A 22,823-nucleotide genomic window follows, 5' to 3' on the forward strand; every position below is an offset into this window, starting at 1 on the left:
TAAGCTTTTAATAAATGATAATTTCGTCCCTACTCAATTAGCCTCTCAATTGAGCTGATTTTTCTCAATTAACATTTTATTCTATCACCTTAAACCAGTTTACAACCTTTAGGAATCAGAATTTCAGCAATAGACTTTAATTTCAAGCATTTTCACAATTAGGTCCTAAAAATCAATTTCTATTGAAATTACCTAATAAAATCATCTCATAAACAAATTAAAGCTTTAATTTAATTCTATTTCATCATAAAATTACAGCACTCAACCATGGTGACTTTCAATTTCATCCATGAAATCAAAAACTAATGAATTTATTAGTAGGACCTAGTTGTAAAAGTCCTAGAAACACAAAAATTACAAGAAAAAGGCAAGGATTAACTCACTTGGTACAAAAATTATGAAATATAAGCTTATAGAACCCTCCTATGGCGTTTTTAGCTGCTGGAATTGAAGAGAAATGAAGAGAAATCTAGATATTTCCTATTTAGTCCTAACTTTATTTAGTTAATTTTGCAATATTCCAATTTTACCCTTAATTTATCAAATTTTCTGCTGATTTCATACCCTTGCCGTCCAGCCCAAATAACTTTTGGGTCTAATTGCCTTTTAAATCCTTTCTCATTAGACTCTTAAGCTATTTAATCACTCTAGCAACTTTTACACCTATTACAATTTAGTCCTTTTCATTTAATTGACTACCCAAACATTAAAATTTCCTAACGAAATTTTAATACCACATTAATAACATTTCATAAATATTTATGAAATTATTTTTAACTCGGTTTTACGAGATAGAGGTCTCGATACCTTGTTTTTACCCAATTTCTTCAATAATTTCTTTTTCTATCTAATCACTAAATTGGTAAAATTTTTCTATCAATATTTTCATACGATTTTCCTATCATATCAATTTTCAAACAAAAATATTGAAATAAATTTCTCTTTAAATCGGATCTATGGTTACGAAACCATTGTTCCGATAACCTTGAATTTAGGCCATTACACTTTCATAGGCTAAAAACCATTTTCAAATGCTTTCAAAACATGTCAATAGATTCAACCTATATATCAAACCAATATGCCCTCATTGACACCACAAATCATTTCATAACATTTCATCTTTAAGGTTTCATATACAAGATATAGTTATACATCAAAACATCAATTCATTCCAAACCATAATCTCACATATTGTCAATGTTTTCTACCATCATGCTTTAATACTTAAACTTATATGAAACATGCATAATTTCATTTGTCGCAACACATAACACAAACTTAAGTAAACTTGCTCAAACTAGGATTCAACATCATACATACAAAGAGGTCCTAGTACATGCCATATATACCAAACTATAACAAAGTCTACCAAAAATCTCCTGGATAGTGTGATTTCTTGTTTTGATCCGATCTTCTAACCCTTCAAAATGTAATCTACAAAACAAGACGAATACAAGTAAGCTTGAATAAAGCTTAGTAAGTTCGTTTGTATATATTGATAAACCTTTCCAATTAAACATAGTAATCGATTAAAATTAAATGTTGAAATTCCATAAAACACAACCTTTATCATAAATTAACAATCAGTACAATAGTTTAGTATATTCAGCGAATAATGCTCATTTCAGCTTTACTTAGTATTTTAGTATATTTCGCTCGATTAAGCTTCTTCAATATATCAGTGGATAACATTCCACGAGATTTATTTAGTATATCAGTAGATTCTTGTACTCAATAGAACATTCTTTTCAATAGATTCAGTAGATATGGCTTGAGAGCGCATACGTTTCAATAGATTCAGTAGGTATCGCTCATCTGAGCACTAATCAGTATATTAGTGGGTAACACTCACTGATCTCATTCGGTATATAATATAAAATTCAATAACAGTATACTAACAAAGAGTATAAGGATTATTAGAAGTATAAATAAATGCATGAATTTACAAAATTGATTTATAGTAATGACTCATAGTGTCTAAATCAATGATCAATGTCATTTCAATTCATTATTTCCATTTCCAATCACATACATCAATATAATCCAATATTATGCAATTAAGTTCCTATAATACATTTAAAAATATACTAAAATTAGCCAGTACGAACTTACCAGACTAAACTGCAGCAACGACAAAGTATACGGGTTATCTAGTAATTTCCTCTTTTCCTCGATTTTCCACTAGTATTGGATCTATAATAATTCTATTCAATTCACTAATTCTAACAGAAAAATTAATTCATTTTATGCAATTAAGTCTTTTTTGACATTTTTATAAAATTACCCCCAACATTTTATTTTTATACAATTTAGTCCCTAAGCTCAAAACATGTAATTTAACCAATTTCAAATAAAATCAAGTTTATCTGAACTGTATAAGGCCTCTCTACAGCCCATAATTTTTTTATTACACAACAAGTCCCTATAATTTTATCACTTTAACGATTTAGTCCGTAAACATTAAAATTACCAAAAATTACTTTACAAAATAGTCCTATCTAGCAACCAAGGTTAATATTCTACCATAAAATTCAAGAATAACTCAATTTTATCAATGGCATAATCCAAAACATTTGACAATTTTACGAATTAATCCTCGAGTTAGCTAGATTAAGCTAATATGAGCTCAAAAACATAAAAATTACTAAAAACGGGTAAGATTTACCTACTCAATCGACGAAACCTAGATTGGCTAAAGTTTTATCCTCTTAACAATGGTAGATTCGGCTTTTGAAGGAAAAAACAAAAAGATGATAGCCAATTTTGGCATTTGTTTTATTTTCATATTACCAAATTTCATAAATTACTACTATATAACCTTACAATTTGAATAAAATTTCATGCAATTAGCCTTGCAAACCGTCCATTATCTACTCAAATAGTATAATTTCCAATAAAGGGAAGTTTAATTACACAATTGGCTCTTCAGTTATTTTAAAATTTAACTAAACAAGTTTATTTTTAATTTAATCCTAAACTAATTAGGACTAAATGAGAAAATAGCCCAAAAGTTAGAGGATTCAATCATGCCACCACCGCTTAGACTTTTTGACCATGGTTTAATTACCATTTTGATCCTTTTACTATTTTAAATCTATAGCAATTACCTTTTACCTTTTTTACAATTTAATCCTTTTACCTCAATTAAGCAATAAATCATCAAAATTACCAGACCCAACTTCAATTCACATATAATATGACTCTATAAATATTTAATAAAAATATTTATACCTTTTATATTACGGAAACAAGGTCTTACTACATCGTTTTCAATAACCACTTGACTTTTGAACCAAATCACTTATACTAACTTTTAATTCAATTATTTAAAATCATCAAATCAAAATTCAATATAAAAATCACTATTGACTTGTATAATTTAAATACTAATTATACGAACTTACTCGTTAGATTTGTGGTCTCAAAACCATTATTTTTGACACCACTGAAAATAGGCTGTTACAAATCATAACTATGTTTCTATATTCTGGTAGTCATCGTTTTGATGCCCAAGACAAAACATCTTCCCAATTGGACTTGATAAACGACATATTAGTCTTTCAATCAGTTTGCTCATTTCCAATTAGACTAGATACATGTTTAAGTTCATTTACTAATATGAGTTATCTTTTTGTATTACGATCCGACCACATAATACCACTTAACAGTAGTTTAAACATTAGACAACTAGTGAGCCAATATTTGTTTCTATTTGCTGTGTATGAAAAAATCACATGAGAACATTATACAAAGTATATTAATGTAATCCATGAATCATTTTATTAACTAATATGTTTGGAAAAAATTACAAGTGTACATAAATGAAAATACTACACTCAGGGCACCAAATCCAACACCAATCACTTTTGAATCATTTCTAAATAATTTTAAAATGTTTCTAGTGCCTCTAAATTGTCTTAAAGTTGATTCCTTGCATTTGTGTTGGTAATATATCTATATCGGTTATCAGGACAGGTAAGGAGTGTTACAATATCAATACTTAGCCTCCAAGTCTCAAGACATGAACTAGAAGTTTCGAGACTTAGCCTTGTAAATGACTATAAACTACTAGTCTTTTGAAGAGGTATTAATGCCCCCTTAGTAAGTATAGAGACTTGAGTTGCAAGGACAATTTCTCGGCCTGCAATTAACGTCTCTAATGGCTATACATCATTATCAATAGCTCCAAATGTCCACAAACTCTTTCCTTGATATAAATGCAAGTAAGACACTTAAAGACTCATGAGAGACATATCCAAACATCAAAGTTAAGAGAAAAAGCTTCAAAATTATTTCCCACTCTTCTCTTGTACATGGTTTCAAAGTTCATATTGTAAAATCTTTTATCATTCTTATTTCATTTATTTAATAAGCTAAACTTTGTAAACACATACCTTCCTAAAAGCTCTATTGTTTACTTCATCATTATCACCAATTGTAATTTATGACGGTTTTAGTTGAGCCAAAAAAATGGTTCTAGAATAACTATAAAAGTTAGGGAGAAATATTTTATCTGAGCCTTAAGAAAAATATAGTATTGTAAAGGTTATGTCTTCTTCTTGAAAGGTATCAATTCTAGTAGTGAATTGGGAAAAACTGAGGTAATAGAGGTAGACAATCACTTTAAATCACTTATGCAACTTTTTCTCCTTCTCTCAATTTTTTTTAGAAAAGTTTTTAAAATTCTTAAAATACCAATTCACCCATTCCCTTGATGTTTTTAGGCCTAACATTAACTTTAAAAAATGAAAGAGAAAATGGTAGCTTTGTGGGTGTTGCTATGGTGAAGAACAAAGACGGTCATATGGCTTTCTATTATAAAGGATTTATGTGTAGTCAAGACTTCATGAGAGAATTCTTTTGTTGACTCTAATCCTTTTGTATACACATGAATAAGGAATTAGTATATGGAGAGATATTATCTTGAGAAGTTAAAAGCGAACTGGAAACTCATCTCTATTATGAATGACATCAAGGAAATCATACAAGACATTGCAAAAGAATCATTCATGATTTGAAGGAGTTGAATGATTGAACACAAAAAGCATCTTATATGAATTTTCCGTTTAATTGGTCATCATCTTTTGTTGATCTCTTTAGATGATTTTTTTTTGAAAAGCTTTAATATGTAAAAAAATACTTTATATATTTTAATTTTCCATGTCAAAATAAAATCATAATAAATTTAAGTGAAATATTTTATTTTCATCTATGAGTAAGTGGAATTGCAACAAAATTCAAAAATATATATGAATGGTAAAATTAATAAAAATTAAGAACCTTACAAATTAATAGATTAATAAGATATTAATATGTTAGACTTGTTCGTACGAATGAAACACTCACTAACCCCTTATGCTCTTCGGAGAGCACACCCTAATTATGGAAAAAAATCCCTAGATTTAATTATAACATTTTAAAAATTTGAGACTAATTTAAAATTGGAGCCATGGTTTTGTTATGATGGATGCAATCAACCTAGTGATACCACAGCAGAGCAAAAAGCTCAGTTTACATGCGTCACTTTATTCTGAAAGAATAAGTTTTTATATATTTTCTATTTGGAATGATACTACTTTTTCTTTCATTTAATCTCTTTAATTTTGTTTTCAAAATTTCACCGGCGGAGTGTTTGTGTGCCTTAATCTAAGTTCTCTTTTAATCCATTTCATTGATTTGGTTTCTTCACAAAATTTTCTCTTCTTTTTCTCTAATTTTTCTTGTTCTTCTCTGCAACTTTGTCGACCCTCAACTCCCTGCAACTTTCCAAAAAGGTAATAAATTTCCATTTCTCTGCTTTGCTTTTATTTATTTGTTTTTGGACTTGGGTTTCTTGAGAAACTGACCGAAACCACTTACATTTTTAGAGTACGCTAGATGGGTAAGTGATGATCTTTTTATTAATCTGCAGATAGGCTTTTGTTATTAAGTTAAAATCATGATAATTGCAGAACAGAAAGAGCAATGGATTCGATTTATTTGATTTGGAAATGAATTTTCTTGTTGATATTGATTCTCACGTTATTGTCTTTTTTTTTTCTTTGGAGGATCGCACTTTTATTATTCATTTCTTACATTCAATTCTCCACTAGCTATAATTAAGTAAAAAGAAAGAAAAAAAAAATACAGACCTTCAATGAAAATATTGGTTCGGAAGATTTACGTCTGAAGAATATGTATATGTTAGTAGTTAGTGACTTGATGAAGAGGTTTGTATCCATAGAGTTGTATAATTTGTTATGTCATAAATTTATGTGAAATTGGAATTCCTGTCACTGAATTTGTACAATTAATTTATACCAAATGAGTTAGCTTTTGGCGTGCTTGTATTAATTAAGACAAATTTATACTAAATGTGCTTGTATTTCTAAGCTGATTTCTTGCAGAGTTTGGTTAGAGAAGCATGAACAATATCGGTTTGAAACATAACATACCCATATGTTTCTTTAGCTTCAGTTGGAGAAAATGAGTTGAATTTGTATCAAGCTATGTAGGGTCTTTCACTGTAAAAATTTGCAAAGTTGTTCTGCAAACCAGCATGACAAACTTGAGAGAAAAAGTAGAATAGACTGCATTGAGTTAAATCCTAGAATGGGATTGTCTACTTCTGAAATAGAATGAAACCATCTCATGATCTTATTTGACAAAGATCCTGTTTGTTTTCTGTCTTGACATTCTCTGATCTTTTTTTTTTTTTTTTTTTTGCTAATGATATTTGGTTTTGAATCAGAGCAGCTTACTGACCGTTGAAATGGATGCTGATATCCTTCACGAAGAAGGTGTTTCTGGTGATGAATTCAATAGTATGGAACTGGAGGCAGGATCAAGTAGAGCTGACATACTTGACGGGATATCATCTGGTGGAGAGGTGAATGAAGAATTTGGAAGGGCTAACGAGATTCTAACAAGAGTGGAGTTAGATTTAGCATGTTCCTCCGAGAAATTGGTTAACTTAAGTGTACTTACAATGCATTTGGCAACTAGGGAAACTGACTTCGAATCATTTATGTCAGAAAAAGACAATATGCAGGTTGAATCTATGGAGAAAGCTTTGGAATTTGATCTCTTATCAGGAATTTTAGATTCAGAGGTTAAAGAACTGAATAAATTTATGGAGCATCTTGAAACTTACATTATTAGTTCCCGTGAAGCGATTTCTTCATTTAAGCACTTGGGAGAAACTTTCTTCAAAATGGAGGAAAAGCTACTTGATTCTGAAGAATCCTTGAAGCAGTCACGAGATCAAGTCTCAGAAATTAAGATGCAGGCTGCTGATTTCCACAGGATTTTATCATGTCTTCATGGAAATGAAAACAGTAAGCTACAGCTCTGTTACTAACTTTATTTTGTTTTTATATTTTGCCACTGATGGAATTAAAGAACCAACAGTGGGCATATGCTTTAGAAGTTTATAACATGGACTAGATATCTTTGTTTTAGAACCTGCTAATACCTATGTAAAAGAGTAGGGAGAATGATTTTACTGATGTTACTCTGTCTTTGTTGCTGTACCACCAACATCTAGAAGATTACGTCCAAAAGAAGGAAAATCAATGCAAGTTTATGATAACTGAATGCTTTCAGAGCGTATTCTTATTTTTGACCAGTCTCATTCTGCTGTTTCTGGATAAAGTCAATGAAATATTATGAATATATATTTTGTGAAAGGACAAGGGATGAATAAGAAAAATATTTACTTTTATGTTCTTTTCCTAATATACGCTTATTGCTAGGGAATGATGAAAATGGTGTGAATGTCTCTGAAGGTGATCGATTGTCTAGTGGTAATACAAAGATAAAAATGCAAACTATTGAACAGCAAAGGCATATTTTGAGAATGCTGGAGAAATCTTTGGCTCGGGAAATTGACCTGGAAAAGAAGTTTGCAGAATCTAGGCAAATTGAGGAGGAGCTGAAACCAAGGATACACACGTTAGAAGAAGGGATGGTCAGCATGGAGGAAGAGACGATGGATGTTAGTGAAAGGTTGTTTGAAGCACAGAATGCAGCGGTGGTGTTTATGGGGATTTCAAAGGAGCTATTGGGTCGACTCCAACTTGCCCAATTTAATTTGAATAACTCAACTCATCGAGAAACTGAGTTAAGATCAAAGCTTGAAGAGTCCACAGTGAAGTTGAAAGCCAAAGAAAGTGCATTGCGGACGCTTCAAAGTAGTGATACTAGACTTAGTGATTTTGTTCAAGCGCAGGTAGACACCTTAAAAGAAAAGTTGACTGAAGTTGAAAAAAAGTTTATTCTTGCTGATTCTGAGGCGTTCACTATGCGTGAGAAGGCAGATTCATTAGAGAAGCAACTGAAAGAGTCTGAATTGAACTTGTCAAATGCAAAAGCTTCTCTTGATGAAAGTCGGGAACAACATGATGCTTTATATTCTCTGATCAATACATTGGAAAATGATACTGCTGATTTGAAAGCGAAATTATTTGAAGCTGAAAAAAGAGCACATAATGCTGAATCCAAATGCAAATTAATAGTTGAGACTAACACGGAACTTATTGAAGAGCTGAGTCTTCTTAAAGGCCAGGATCTTACATCTGAAAAGGTGGAATTTCTTGAGATGCAATTGAAGGAATCTGAGATCCGGTTATTGAATGCTGTAGCTTCTGCTGAAGCTAGTCAGGAGAAGCAAAATATGTTGTATTCTACCATTGGAGATATGGAAAATCTAATTGAGGATCTAAAGCTAAAGGTTTCTAAAGCTGAAAATAGAGCTGACAGTGCAGAAGATAAGTGTATCATATTATCTGAAACTAATTCAGAGCTAAGTGAAGAATTGCGCTTTTTGAGGGGTAGACTGGGTTGCTTGGAGGCATCTCTAAATCAGGCTGAGGAAATGAAAATGGCAACTGCTAGGGACATAGGCATTCGTACTCAACTGATAGCAAATTTGCTTATGCAACTGGGCATGGAAAGAGAGCGCCTTCACCAGCAGGTATGCTTGCTTTACTTCCAACTTATCTTAGTCAGTTTTTGTTTTCAATGTTGATTTCTAACTGAGATATGCCCCGTGTTGGCCATTCTATTCATCACTTCTATAGAGTCTTGAAAATGTAAACCCCACCCCCCCCAAAAAAAAAAAAGTGGTTTGGACTAAATTAAGAATGAAAATGACTGTAAAAGCTAAAAAGTATTGGTAACTATCTTACTTAGTTCACCTTAATCAGTTCAGTAAATTCAAATGATTTTTTGGTTAATCTACACAATGCTGTTTTAACCTTCATGAAACCTTGGTGAATTACCCAATATGATGCGATAGCATGTGGAACTAGTTATTCCAAAAACGAACTAAAAATTCTAGAAATTTATTTAACCTATTGTGGATTTGGAAATATGAATAAGCATTTCGCTAATAAACATTCCCTTCAGAGGCCATTTAAGAGTTTTTTATCAGATTTTACTTATTGTACCAAGTAAAGATTCGAATATGTTCGTTGAAGATAGAATTGGTTTTTGACAACCTTTAATTATTTTAGCACTCTACCTGAAATGCCTGTCTTGCTAAGCAGATATCTGGATTAGCCACGGAAAATAAAGTTTTGATAGTAAAGTTGAAGCAAACATACAAGGACCACTCTATTGTTCAGAGCCATGAGAATAAGGGAAATGTCAAAGATTTTTTGTTTTCAAAGCAAGACTCCACAGCTGCTCCTGCAAGAGAAACTAAAGAAGAAATAGCCAAATCATCGGTCGGTGGTTCTGAGGTAGGATTTTCCTAATTCATTTCTCATATCAGTTAGTGCAGGTGTTTAATATGTCCTTCCCATGAATTTGATTGCCATCTTATGCTATATTGTTATAAAATACTCTTAGGGATGATACCTAGGTTGGACATAAATTGCTTCAAATATGTGAGTTTATGACCATTTATCTGCCTCATCTGTGAATTAGATTCTGTTATGATAGTATGTGGTTGAGGAATGTTCTATGGAAGAACTGGAATAAAGGTCTTAAACAGGCATATAATGCGTAAGGGTAGCAGCTTCTTAATTTCCTTTGCTCATCTATGATTTTATTTAGAGTTTCAAACTGTTGATACTTAAGCTGGTATTTCTTGAGACAAATGATTTCAACTATGGCTATTTTTAGCAGTTTACCCGGCATTTTTGCTTCCTCTAGGATATGTGCAGCTTTTACATTTATGCTCGTATACCATATGTGCTACTGGCTCAAATTCCATAGACTTTTGAGGTACCCTTTCAAGCTTGCTGTACCCTCTTGCTTCATTTACCCTGAACTCTTCATGGTGTTGTTACTTAACAGCACTCTTTCTTTCTGTCTGTCTTGTCTTTTTCTTTTCTTCTTGTTATTGTCATTTTCAAGCCCGTCCTGAGAAGCTAGATGAAAAAGTATACTCTTTTACATTTGGGGGGATCCATTGATAGCATGGATCATATCTATTGAGATAAAACTTGGTTCCTTTTGAAGGAGTCAAGCTTCTGGCCAAGAAGTATAGATGATCTTTTAAATGCACCTGCAGTACGTAAAAAGATGGAAAGTAGAAAAAAGAGAGAATGAGAGGAAATAACACAAAAAACTAGAAGAAAGCAAGAACAGGAGGGAATTTTTCTCAAAGTCTGCATTGTATTCTCCTCAATCGGAAAACTAATTGACTATCTAGCCCTCCTAAAATTAGATTAAGTCCTATTTTCTTAGCTAGGTATGAGGCGGTGATTTGTTTTCTTTTATTTGTTGGCTGTGTTTTGCAAAAGATTTCTATTTTGCAGAATTGATCGAAATTAAATATGTTGCTCTCAATTTTGTTGGTGTGATGTACCATTTTCAGCCGGACAAGACTACTGAATCAGTTGGTGAGTCCGAAGTGAAACCCACAGATGGCACGTCACAGGACGAGACTGTGAGGACAATAGATGCAAGATTGCTTAGCTTCAAGCACATTTCCTTGGCATTGCTCGTTTTACTAGCTTCAACAGCAGCAGCTTATTATTTCCAGAAGCGGAAAAGCCCTTTTTATTGATGATATGTACATTCATCCTTTCTGTTATTGAATCTTGACAAGGTTTTACACGTTTTCTCTCTTATACTAAATCCTTTTGAAGTTATGAATCTGGTTTTCACCTAAGTTAAAATGGTACTAAAACTTTAATATATGCTATCTTCTCTAAAATTTTGCTCGGATTATTGTTTTTTCTTTTCGGGCCGGGGCTTGGGGGGGGTAGAATATGCGTGGTTTTGAAAATATTTTTGGGATGAGGTGCCGATCCGTAGATTGAAGACCTTCAAATGCATTGGAAATTGTGCTGCAGTGAAAGAACAGTTTTTCATAGCTTTCCTTTATGTTCATTAAGACTGGTGGAAAAACGTAGGCAATGAGCTGTGTTAGGAGGATTGTTTACTCTGGTATTGTAGATTTAATCGCAATGATGTGCTGATACGTAGGTCATTGAAGGATTCTTCTTTTGCTTCTAACATAGTAATGTTTAATTCCTTTGCAGGTGTTTCCTTTTTCATTTTATTAGCTCCCAAATAATTTGAGTAATGGTGCCTTTGAAGTAGGCCTTTTTGGTGTGATTTTAAACTATCTATATATATAGGCATAAGAAAAAGATTGAGCCGTTTATTTCGTCACCATTTTCTTCAAGCAAAAAAATCTATATCATCCACGTAGCATCTCATTTCATCAACTAAGATACCAAGCGTGTCATATATCTGTTTGCATCTTGGATGAGCCTTTTCACCAACAAGGAATGCATGAACCTCGTCTTTTATTTCAATCCAACTACAACCAGGTTCCTTCTTGAGCTTATTATACCTCATTATTTTCCTCATATCCGAAACCTTCTCCCACACTCCGGCATCAGCATAAATATTTGATAGAAGAATATAGGCAGAAGAATCCTGAGGGTCCAATTGCAGAAGAGAATCCGCCACCTTTTCCGCCACCTCTACATTCCCATGGATCTTGCAAGTGCTAAGCAATGTTCTCCATATAACATCATCAGGTTCAAAAGGCATATCATTTATGAGGCTTAATGCCTCGTCAACTTGGCCCGCCCTTCCCATTATATCCACCATACACGAATAGTGCTCCAACTGAGGAGCTAAACCATAGTCACTTGACATCAAACCAAAATAATGCCATCCCTTTTCTACGAGCCCTATATGTGCACAAGCTCGAAGGACTGAAACAAATGTTGCATGATTTGGGGTCACATTCTTAACAATCATATCTTCAAAAATTTGAAGGGCCTCTTCTCCAAGGCCATGTTGGGCATACCCACAAATCATGGCATTCCATGTTACAAAATCCCGATTAGTTGCTTTCTCAAATATAAGCTTGGAATCATGCATGTTTCCACATTTTGAATACATATCCACAAGAGTGCTGCATATGTATGCATCCGATTGCAGTTCAAGCTTGATAATTTGAGCATGAATTTGCTTACCAAGTCCAACAGTAGCCAAATTAGCACAGGTATCAAGAACTGTTGCATAAGTGAAGTGATCTGGGTTTACCCCCATTCCCAACATCCGGGAAAAAAAATTCTGAGCCTCTTCACTTTCTTTCTGCAGAGAAAATCCCGAAATTATTGCATTCCAACAGACCATGGTTTGCTGCTCTATTCTGTCATGGATCTTTTCTGCCTCTTCCATCATCCCACATTTGCAGTACATATCAACAAGAGCACTTGCAACAAATGAATGAAACCCTATTCCAGATTTAATTATTCTATTGTGTACCTCCATGCCATAATTCAAGGCTTTTTGACCAGCACAAGCTTTTAAGACACTGCCGTAAGTGAACTCATCAGGCTCCATCCCAGAATGCAGCATGGAAACAAAATGAGAGAGTGTTTCCTCTTCATTTCCGTTCTGTTCATGTGCTGCAATAATTGCATTCCAAGAAATAGCATCCCTTCTCTCCATTTCATAGAAAACGCGACATGCTTCAGTTAAAGCTCCAGATTTACCATACATGTCGAGAATAGTATTGGCCACACAAATATTTGACTCACAAGTAGTTTTGACTGCTAAGGCATGTACTTGAACGCCCTCCAAATACCCTTTAATGACTGCACAAGCACTAAATGCTCCAGATAAACTTATTTCATCAAAACCAAGATCAGATTCGAGCAGATGTTGAAATAAATGCAAAGCTCGAATGGCCTGATCATCACTTTGGGCATAGCCAATTATTATGGCATTAAAAGACTGCAAATTGTGAATTGGAAACAAGTTAAATATCTTTTGAGCTTCAGTCATGCTACCGCATTTTGAGTACATATCTAATATTGCTGTCCCTACAATTAAATCCGATGCGAAATTCGTCTTCAAGGCATGACCATGCAACTGCCTACCTAACCTAAATGCAGAGAACCCGGCGCACAACCTGAAAACACTAGCATAAGTTGACTGACTAACCCCAATACTTTCCCTTTGCATTTCTTTGAAAAATTCAACACCCTTAATGAACTTATCATTTTGAACACAACCTGCAATCGCAGCACTCCAAGAAACCCAATTCTTCTCGGGCATTTGATAAAAGAACTTAATTGAATCATCTAACCTCCTACATTTTCCATACATATCCACTAAAGCACTCCCTGTAACCACATCTTTATCAAAAGCAATCTTAACCGCGACACCATGAACTTGTATCCCCGCATCAACGTCTTCCAAAACAGCACAAGATTTTAAAACAACAGCAAAGGTTGTCCAATCAAACCCAACTCCTACCCTCCCCATTTCCACGAAAACCAAAATGGACTTCAAACATTCACCATTCTTCAGATACCCCGAAATCAATGAATTCCACGAAATAACATCCTTTTCAGGCATATCATCAAAATATCTCTTTGCAATTCCCATCATCCCGTTACTAGCATTCCCGAAAACCATTGCATTCCACGACACGACATCTCGTTGAGACATTTTATCAAACACTTTATTAGCATACCCCAAATCTCCACATTTTATGTACAACTGGATCAAACAATTGGCAACAAAGACAGTTGGGACAAACCCAGATACTATCATTTGACAATGGGCTTGTTTGCCTGGATTTAACGATGTTTGATTTGAACATTCTTGGAAAATGTGGGAAAATGTTTTTTTCTTTCTGGGTGTTGGTTGCCTTGTTGTTAGAGTTGAAACCGAGATAGCTTTAAAGAGATGTGTTTTGGATGAGGGATGAGAAAAGAGGAGCTTCGGGAAGTTGAAGTAAGAAATTTTATATGCCATTTAAAACCTTTTGTTGCTGTCATGCTTTGGCGGATGTCTTTTTCGACTCTTGAGTATTATGCAACTTCCGTTTCAAGTTTCAGCTAGAACTTACAAGGGTTGTGGAGGAGGCAAACGCGCACATTCGGATCATTTGTTTTTTCTCAGGGCTCGGGTGGTTTTTGAATTCCTATCCTATTTTAAGAGGAGAATCTCCTACAAATTATTTAGAGATAGACAGAATCAAAATTGCAACTGCATATTAGATTTCTCTTCCTTATTCATTTAAGATAATTCTTTCTCCATCATTTTTTATTGCTTTTAAAATTATCTATTCATTGTAAATTGGTCCTAAATGTTGTTAGGATGAATGAGATAGAAACTTTAGCGCTCCTAAAATTTGTCATTTGTGTTTCAGAATTTGATTCTCTTCTAAATTTAACTTTCTAAATGTTGTACTAGTACTTCATATGTTAAAGGAAAATCTTAGAGACATTCTAAGTGACATGATAATATCAATTTAACTGTGCTATCTTGGTGTAAAGAAACTTGAGTTAGTACTTTAGATTCAGAAAATATTTTGTAATTATGGGTATGAATTTAAATAATTAAATATTGTAAAATGTTTTTATTGGTTAAAGAAACCATAAAATTTGGGTAGAAATTAAAATGTATTAGACCAAGATATAAACTTATTTCTATAGTTCCTAATAAGGAATCATTAAACATAACGTGTCTTTGGTCTCTTAAGACAATTAAAAGTTTTTAGTAAAAAAAACCATAAAATTCTTTAAAAAGGGTTAAAGACCCACTCAATAAAAGAATGCCTAAGGTTCTTTTTTTGGCATTTTGAGAGTTATTTAACTTGAGTTATGAGAGTATGAATCTTTTTTTGAGATAAATTACACTCATGATCACTTTAAAATAGGTTTCGTCTTATTTTAATCACTTTAAAAAAATTTATCAATTTAATTACTCTAATTAAAATAACTCTTCAAATTAGTCACTGCCGTTAAAAATTCCGTTAATCCACTAATCGGTTGCTGGCATGGCACATTAGCTCCTTAAGTGATCGGCACGTGTCATTTTAAAACTAAAATCAAGAATTTCTATGATTAATCTAAAACACTTTTTTTAAAAAAAAATTTAAGGAAAGAGAGAGCTTCATGGCTTGCAATTGATACTGTCGATTTTTAGATCTCTGAATCCTAGCCATTTTTTCTTTTTATCATGTAAAAGTTTTCAAGATTTTTCTCCCAAGATCCTTTCTTATATTCTTTTTTTAGGAATTTAGGTAGCCATTGATCGGAATTTCACTATACTTTTCAAAACTCTTGATACGGCCACGCCCCGAGTCACATCAAGCTCAAGCAAAGACCCTTTGGAGTTGCCACAAGGACCTATCACCCGAGTTTAAGCCAAGCAATTCAAAGAGGCTATTTCAGCCTTAGTCAACCAAGTGTAGGGCGAGACATTAGTTGGACATATTGAGAGAGCTTGGACCAGCTCAATGAAATCACCTTGCAACCTCTTGCAAGTTGAACTCAGCTCAAACTTAGCTCAATGAGTTCGAATCAGCTCAATGAGCTCAAACTTAGCTCAGTTTAATTTATGCATTTTATTAGTTGCTGGAATAAATTAAATGTGTTTAGCTAAATTAGTTAAATCAGCTCAAATAATTATTATGTGTTTAATGTGTCAAAAATCTGGACATCTTAAATATGTTTTAAATGTGTTTTAATTTAATACATTTTTTTAATATGTCTAAGTTAATACATGTTATTAATTTGTCTTGGCCTATTACATAATTTTAATATGTTTTAGCTCCAGCCGAATTAATGTGCACGTTTAATATGTCCTAGCTGCTGCCGAAATTATTGTGTCTTAAGACTAATTAATTTTGTTGATTTATTAGATGCAGCTACATACATGAACGGCTTGAATAAAGGTGTACGGATGGTTCAACTCTTCCAAGCATCTCTTCGTGGAGTCTAAAGGCCAAAAGAGCTGCTGATTTATTTCCCCAAGCTAACTGTCTAAGTCTCCAAGGCAGCTGTGAAAAATAAAATAAAATAAAATAAATAAAATAAAGAACACACAAATTTTACGTGGAAACCCTTTCGGGAAAAAAACCACAGGCAGAGGAAAAGAAAATTCACTATGTCAAAAATTTGAATCAATACAAGAGGAATAGACTATGTCTATTTATAGGCTTGTAAAGCCATATTCTAGTAGGATTGAAATACCTTATCCTAATCAATATAAAATAGATGGAGTTTAATAAGGTTTAAAAAACCTTATTCTAAAATAAAATAAAAGAAGTCTAGTTCTATATGGATTTTACTTTTATTTTATTTTCCATCGTATTTTATTTAAATAAGAATTTAGGTCACTTAATTCTAACAATCTCCACCTTGACACAAATTCTCAATGAACAAGTTCTTCATCGCGAACTTTCAATAAACAAGTTCTCCACCTCTTCCATAAAACCCTTAAGGGTTTAACTTCAACAATGAACACCAACCAAGTCTAAGCAATGCTCAAACTTGGTTATAGGAAGTGACTTAGTCATCATATCTGCAGGATTTTCATGAGTACTAATTTTGCTCACAACAATATCACCACGAGCAATAATATCACGAACAAAATGATACCGAACATCAAGGTGTTTTGTTCTCTCATGAAACATTTGATCTTTTGTAAGAAAGATGGCACTGATTGTCACAAAATATCAGATCGATTTGAAGGTCTCCATTAAGTTCACTAAAGAGTCCTTCAACCAAACAGCTTCTTTACAAGCCTCGAGAATCGCCATGTACTCACTTCATTGGTAGACAAAGCGATCGTAGTTTGCAAAGTGGCTTTCCAACCGATTGCACAACCTCCGATTGTAAATACATAACCCGTGAGAGATCTTCTTCTATCAAGGTCTCCAAGCAAAATCAGCATCAACATACCTAATGACTCCATCTCTAGTTCTTCCAAACTGTAAGCAAACATCGGTAGTACCTGTAAGTATCTTAAAATCCATCGAATCGCTTTCCGGTGTTCTTTACCAGATTCGCCATGTATCTCGCTAATCGCGACCGACCGCATATGATAAATCTGGACGTGAACAAACCATAGCATATATGAGAGATCCTACTGCACTAGAGTATGGAACATGTGACATGTATTCAATCTCATCATCTGATTGTGGAGACAAAGCTGATGAAAGTCTGAAATGAGCTGCTAAAGAAGTACTAACAGGCTTAGCACTCTGCATATTGAACCTGCAAAGAACTTTCTCAATGTACCCCTTCTGACTTAAGTACAATTTACTTGCTTTTTTATCTCTAAGGATCTCCATACCAAGTATCTTCTTTGCTGGTCCTAAATCTTTCATCTCAAATTCTTCACTTAGTTGGGTTTTGACCTTTCTTATCTCTACTTTATCTTTTGTTGCTATCAACATGTCATCAACATAAAGAAGTAGATACACAAAATAACCATCACTGTTTTTCTTAAAGTAGACACAACTGTCAAAACTACTTCTTTTGAAATCATGAGAAGTCATAAAGGAATCAAACCTCTTGTACCCTTTGTCTTGGTGATTGTTTCAAACCGTAAAGGGACTTTTTCAGCAAGCAAACATAGTCCTCTTTTTTGAGATCGTAAAACCCTCCGTTGTTGCATGTAAATATCCTCATCAAGTTCTCCATGCGAAATGCGCTTTTACATCTAACCGCTCAAGCTCCAAATCATGCATGGCCACAATACCAAGCAAAGCTCGAATCGAACTATGCTTAACAACCGGGAGAACACATCTGTGAAGTCCACTCGAATTTGATCTGTAACCCTTTGCAACAAGCCTTGCTTTATATCCGGGTTCTTTAACTCCTAGAGTCCTTCTTTCTTTTAAACACCCATTTAAAACGAATGACCTTTTTACCTTTAGGAAGTTTTACAAGATCCCATGTTTCTTTTTTGTGGAGTGATTCCATCTCCTCTTGCATTGCAAACATCCACTTTTCTCGAGTCTTCACACTAATCGCCTCTCGAATAATTAAATGGCTCTTGATTCAGTATCTATATCTTCACCACATTTAAAGCATAAGCAACTAGATCAGCCTCGGCATACTTCTTTGGAGGTTTAATTTCTCTTCTTGTTACATTTTTTGGCGATAGAGTATTGCGGTGAAGAAGCAACTCTATTCTCAATTTTTGTCTTGGCTTGAGGAGTTGATTTCAGTATTAATCGATGCTCCACCGCTTTTGGTTTTCTTTATTGGAAGAGTCTTTAAGAGATAAGTTAGGTAGCATAGCATTTTCATCAAAAACAACATCTCTCGCTAATCACAACTTTTCTATTTTCAGACACCATAACTTATAGCCTTTTACACCACTTTATAACCAAGAAAAACGCATTTAATGGATCTCGGTTCCAATTTTCCATTATCAACATGAGCATACGCAGACACCCAAAAATCTTTAAATCGAATAATTAGCGGGATTACCGACCATACCTCTTGTGGAGTCTTTTCTCAATGGCAACGGATGGAGATCGGTTGGTCAAAAACATGCGAGAGGTCGCTTACGCCCAAAATGACTTGTAAGTTGGCATTTGACAACATACATCGAACCTTCTCCATGATCGTTCGTTCATTCGCTCGCAACGCCGTTTTCTTTGTGGAGTATGACGAACCGTCAAGTGTCTCATGATCCTTCGACTTGCACAATCTATTAAACTCATCGTAGCGTAACTCTAAGCCATTGTCTGCATGCGGAGGTATTTTATCTGCTTTTCCGTCTATTTTTCAATCATAATTTTCCAAGACTTAAATGCGAAAACACATCGGTTTTCGCTTTAGGAAGAACGCCCAAACTTTTTCGGAAAATCATCAATAAAGGTTAGCATATAATTAGCTCCACCTCTCGAGGGCACTCTGGATGGCCCCACGATCGTAATGAATATACTCCAACGCTTCCTTCGTGTTATGGATTCCTCTAGTGAATCGAACTCTCTTTTGCTTCCCAAAACACAAGACTCACGAAATTCAGGTTTGCAAATTCCTTGCCCATCAAGAAGTCCTCTTTACTTAATTCACCATGCCATTCTCACTCATATGCCCTAGGCGATATGCCAAAGTTTAGTAATATCATCATCGACAAGGAAGAGGAAGCAATAGCTGCATCACCAAGAATGAGAGAACCCGCAAAACATATAACTTGGCAATTTTTCTCCGCCTTTCATCACAACAAAGGACCCTTTGAAATCTTTAAAACCCCACTTTCAGTGTGTGTATGCACTTTTGAATCAAGAGTACTCAACGAAATTAAATTTCTTTTCAATTCTGGAACATGTCGCACGTCACTAAGTGTTCTGACAACTCCATCAAACATCTTAACTTTAATTGTTCCAACACCTGCGATTTTACATGAAGTATTATTTCCCATCAAAACAACACATTCAGATACTGTTTCATAAGTTGTAAACTAATCCCGATTGGGACTCATGTGGAAGGTGCAGCCTGAATCAAGTATCCACTCCTCTCTTTCTTTAGAATCATTGACAGAAGCGACTAGAAGTTCACCATCGCTGTAGTCTTCTACAACATCAGCTTCACCGGAATTTTCTAGTTGTTTTCCCTTTTAATTCGCAGCCTCCCTTTTAATCTTATTTTGTAGCTTATAGCACTCAGATTTAATGTGCCCTTTCTTCTTGCAGAAGTTGCAAGTTTTACCTCTGTTTGAAGACTTCGATCTACCCTTAGATTTACCACGAGGATTCCGTTCATGTGTCCTACCACGATCATCATCAGCATTTCGATCTTGTCTCCCACGAACAATGAGACCCTCTCCCTGAGAGTCGGGTTTAACCACAAGATGCTTCATCCTATCATACGAGGTTAAAGAATCATAAACCTCATCAACTGTGAGAGACTCGCGGCTATATAAAATCGTGTCTCTAAAGGTTGAATAAGACGGGCAACGAACAAAGTAGAATCAACCCTAGATCTTCCTTATCATCTTGAACCTCCATGGCCTCCAAGTTTGAGAGAATTTCTTTAAACAACATTAAGTGTTCGTGTACTGACGCACCTTCCTCCAAACGATGAGCATAAAGACGCCGCTTCATATGCAACTTGCTTGTTAGAGTTTTCGACATACATATTTGTTCTAGCCTCTTCCATAATACAACGGCAGTTTTCTCTTTCATCACATCCCGCAAAATTTCGTTGGACAAATGCGAGATGTAATTGTGTTAATGCCTTTCAATCCTTACGCTTCTTCTCTTCATCATTAATGTCGAAGGCATCTTATCTATCCCTAGCGGGGCATCCTCCAGATCCATCTGCAAGAAGCGCTTGCATCTTAATTTGCCACAACGCAAATCGGTGTTGCGATCCAACAATGAATTTCATACTTCAAAGACGCCATTACCGTGATCGAGATGAATAACCCGAAAGCTCAGATACCAATTTGTGAAAAATAAAATAAAATAAAATAAAATAAATAAAATAAAGAACGCACAAATTTTACGTGGAAACCCTTTCGGGAAAAAAACCACGGGCAGAGGAAAAGAAAATTCACTATGTCGAAAATTTGAATCAATACAAGAGGAATAGACTATGTCTATTTATAGGCTTGTAAAGCCATATTCTAGTAGGATTGAAACACCTTATCCTAATCAATATAAAATAGATGGAGTTTAATAAGGTTTAAAAAACCTTATTCTAAAATAAAATAAAAGAAGTCTAGTTCTATATGGATTTTACTTTTATTTTATTTTCCATCGTATTTTATTTAAATAAGAATTTAGGTCACTTAATTCTAACAGCAGCCTTGAAAGTTTTCACATTGCTGAATATTCCTTTCACATGACAAGGCTGTTCGGTTTTATGTGTTCATACATGGGGTTGCTCACATTCGGTTTTCACACTTAAAGGACTATCGAAGCGCCCCAAGCTGCCTTTAATTAGTTCAAAAACATTAAGCTGATCAAAGCAGCTCAATTAATTAAGTGCACCCCCTTGGTCGAATTTAAGCATGGCCTTTCAGCTCATTTCAACTCACCTTTCACTTCTATTAATATCCAGCTATTAGAAACTTCAAAAGGTTGTCCATTGGCATCCTCAAAGCTGCTGGAAGCTCCAAGGAAGTTGCTAGGAAATTTCCAAGAAACTTTAGCTCATTTAAGTTGAATTCAAATGTCTATTTAGTTACTATTAGTGACTATTCAGCTAGCCTAGCTAAGTAGCTATAAATATGAACCAATTGAGTTGTATTTTAGACTTTTTCCATTTTGAATGAATATTGAGTTATTTGTGAGGTTTTTATCTCTCAAATTTCGTCCAAGACTCAGCTTGACTTATCTGCTAGTAAGTGGCATCAACCTGTTTCTTTTATCGAACTTATCACTATTGTAGTGTGGCGTTCACCTCAAACTTTATACCTTTGGTTCTTACCTTCCTAGGTAACAGGTCAAGGTCTATTTTCCATCATCTATCCACATTATAGTCACATAAGTCCTGGGTCAACACTCACCTATAGTGTTGGTTCGATCTTGATACTTAAGTTCGATTTCCATTCCATCCAAGTTAACACCTATCCCATTTTGTTCTTTGTTAGTCGAAACTATAACAACAAATACTTAGCCATTTTTGAGCCTATCTTTGTTACCTTACTCTATACTTAGCCTAATTCCAACCATACTTCAAAATTGAACGATACTTCTTCGTTAGATGATCGGGCACATAAACGACTCGGACAACTCAACCAGGCTGTGGTTGTATCAACTCTATTGGCTTAATTTTTTTTCTTTTTTATCTGCAACCTAGTCGAGGATTGTTTCTAACGAGGATATGAACATTTAGGTCTCATTTGATTCAATTTTGCTTGGTTTTTAGATTTTACCTGAAAACAAAAATTAAAAAAAAAAAGAAGTATTTTGGACTAATTATAGAGATGTCTCTAACTTTAGTAAAAAAAATATCACATGTCAACCACTCAATGGCCTATGTGTGATGCCAACAATCCGTTAGTGGGTTAACGGAGTTCTTAAGGGCAATGTCTAATTTAAACAATTATTTTAATTAGAGTGACTAAATTGAGAAAAAAATTAGAGTGGTCTAAATAGGACAAACCCCATTCTTGAGTGACCATAAGTGTAGTTTACCATTTCCTTTTGACATTCTAATTTTATTAATAGACATGACTTTTAATTAATCATTTTTTGTCCAATCATACAAGGAGAAAATTTCTTATACATTTTCAAGGGGCATTATTTAACTTATCTATTCCACTAAGCCAATTTTTAAAGAATTTTATGGTATTCTTACTAATAAAACTTAAAATCATTTGAAAATATAAAAACATTTCAATTAAAGTGGAAAAATCCTAAAATTTTTAAAAAGAAAAAATCATAAAATTTTAAGATTTTATTAAAAAACCTAAAATTCCAAACAAATGATTTTTTTTAATTTTATGAATTTTTTAAGTTCTCATACATATAATTTTAAAATGTCTATATAATTTTCAAAAATAGATTATGATTTTTTAATTTGTTTAATAATTTTCTAAGTTTTAAGAATTTTCCGAACTTTTCAATATCTTTTTAATTTTTTATATTTTTAAAATTAAAT

General features: G+C 33.9%; 2 protein-coding genes across 5 annotated transcripts; one reads left to right on the forward strand and one right to left on the reverse strand.

Annotated features, from left to right (window-relative positions):
* Positions 1 to 5,298: 5,298 nt before the first annotated feature.
* On the forward strand, positions 5,299 to 11,146 carry LOC108479943 (WPP domain-interacting tail-anchored protein 1). 4 transcript variants are annotated; one of them, XM_017782810.2, is made up of 5 exons: positions 5,299 to 5,774; positions 6,731 to 7,316; positions 7,734 to 8,953; positions 9,528 to 9,722; positions 10,805 to 11,146. In XM_017782810.2, the coding sequence occupies exons 2-5, from the start codon at positions 6,752 to 6,754 to the stop codon at positions 10,994 to 10,996; spliced, it is 2,172 nt and encodes a 723-aa protein (XP_017638299.1). In that variant the 5' UTR covers positions 5,299 to 5,774; positions 6,731 to 6,751; the 3' UTR covers positions 10,997 to 11,146. The 4 variants fall into 4 exon arrangements, with proteins under 4 accessions (XP_017638299.1, XP_017638301.1, XP_017638300.1 ...); XM_017782812.2 differs by having other exon boundaries at positions 7,767 to 8,953; XM_017782811.2 differs by having other exon boundaries at positions 6,736 to 7,316.
* A 430-nt stretch (positions 11,147 to 11,576) lies between these two features.
* On the reverse strand, positions 11,577 to 14,687 carry LOC108477396 (pentatricopeptide repeat-containing protein At3g02330, mitochondrial). The gene has a single exon (XM_017779930.2). It carries the CDS (start codon positions 14,218 to 14,220, stop codon positions 11,617 to 11,619), a length of 2,604 nt encoding a protein of 867 aa, XP_017635419.1. The 5' UTR covers positions 14,221 to 14,687; the 3' UTR covers positions 11,577 to 11,616.
* Positions 14,688 to 22,823: the final 8,136 nt, after the last annotated feature.

The sequence above is a fragment of the Gossypium arboreum genome, chromosome 12 (assembly GCF_025698485.1).
Source record: "Gossypium arboreum isolate Shixiya-1 chromosome 12, ASM2569848v2, whole genome shotgun sequence".
NCBI lineage: Eukaryota > Viridiplantae > Streptophyta > Magnoliopsida > Malvales > Malvaceae > Gossypium > Gossypium arboreum.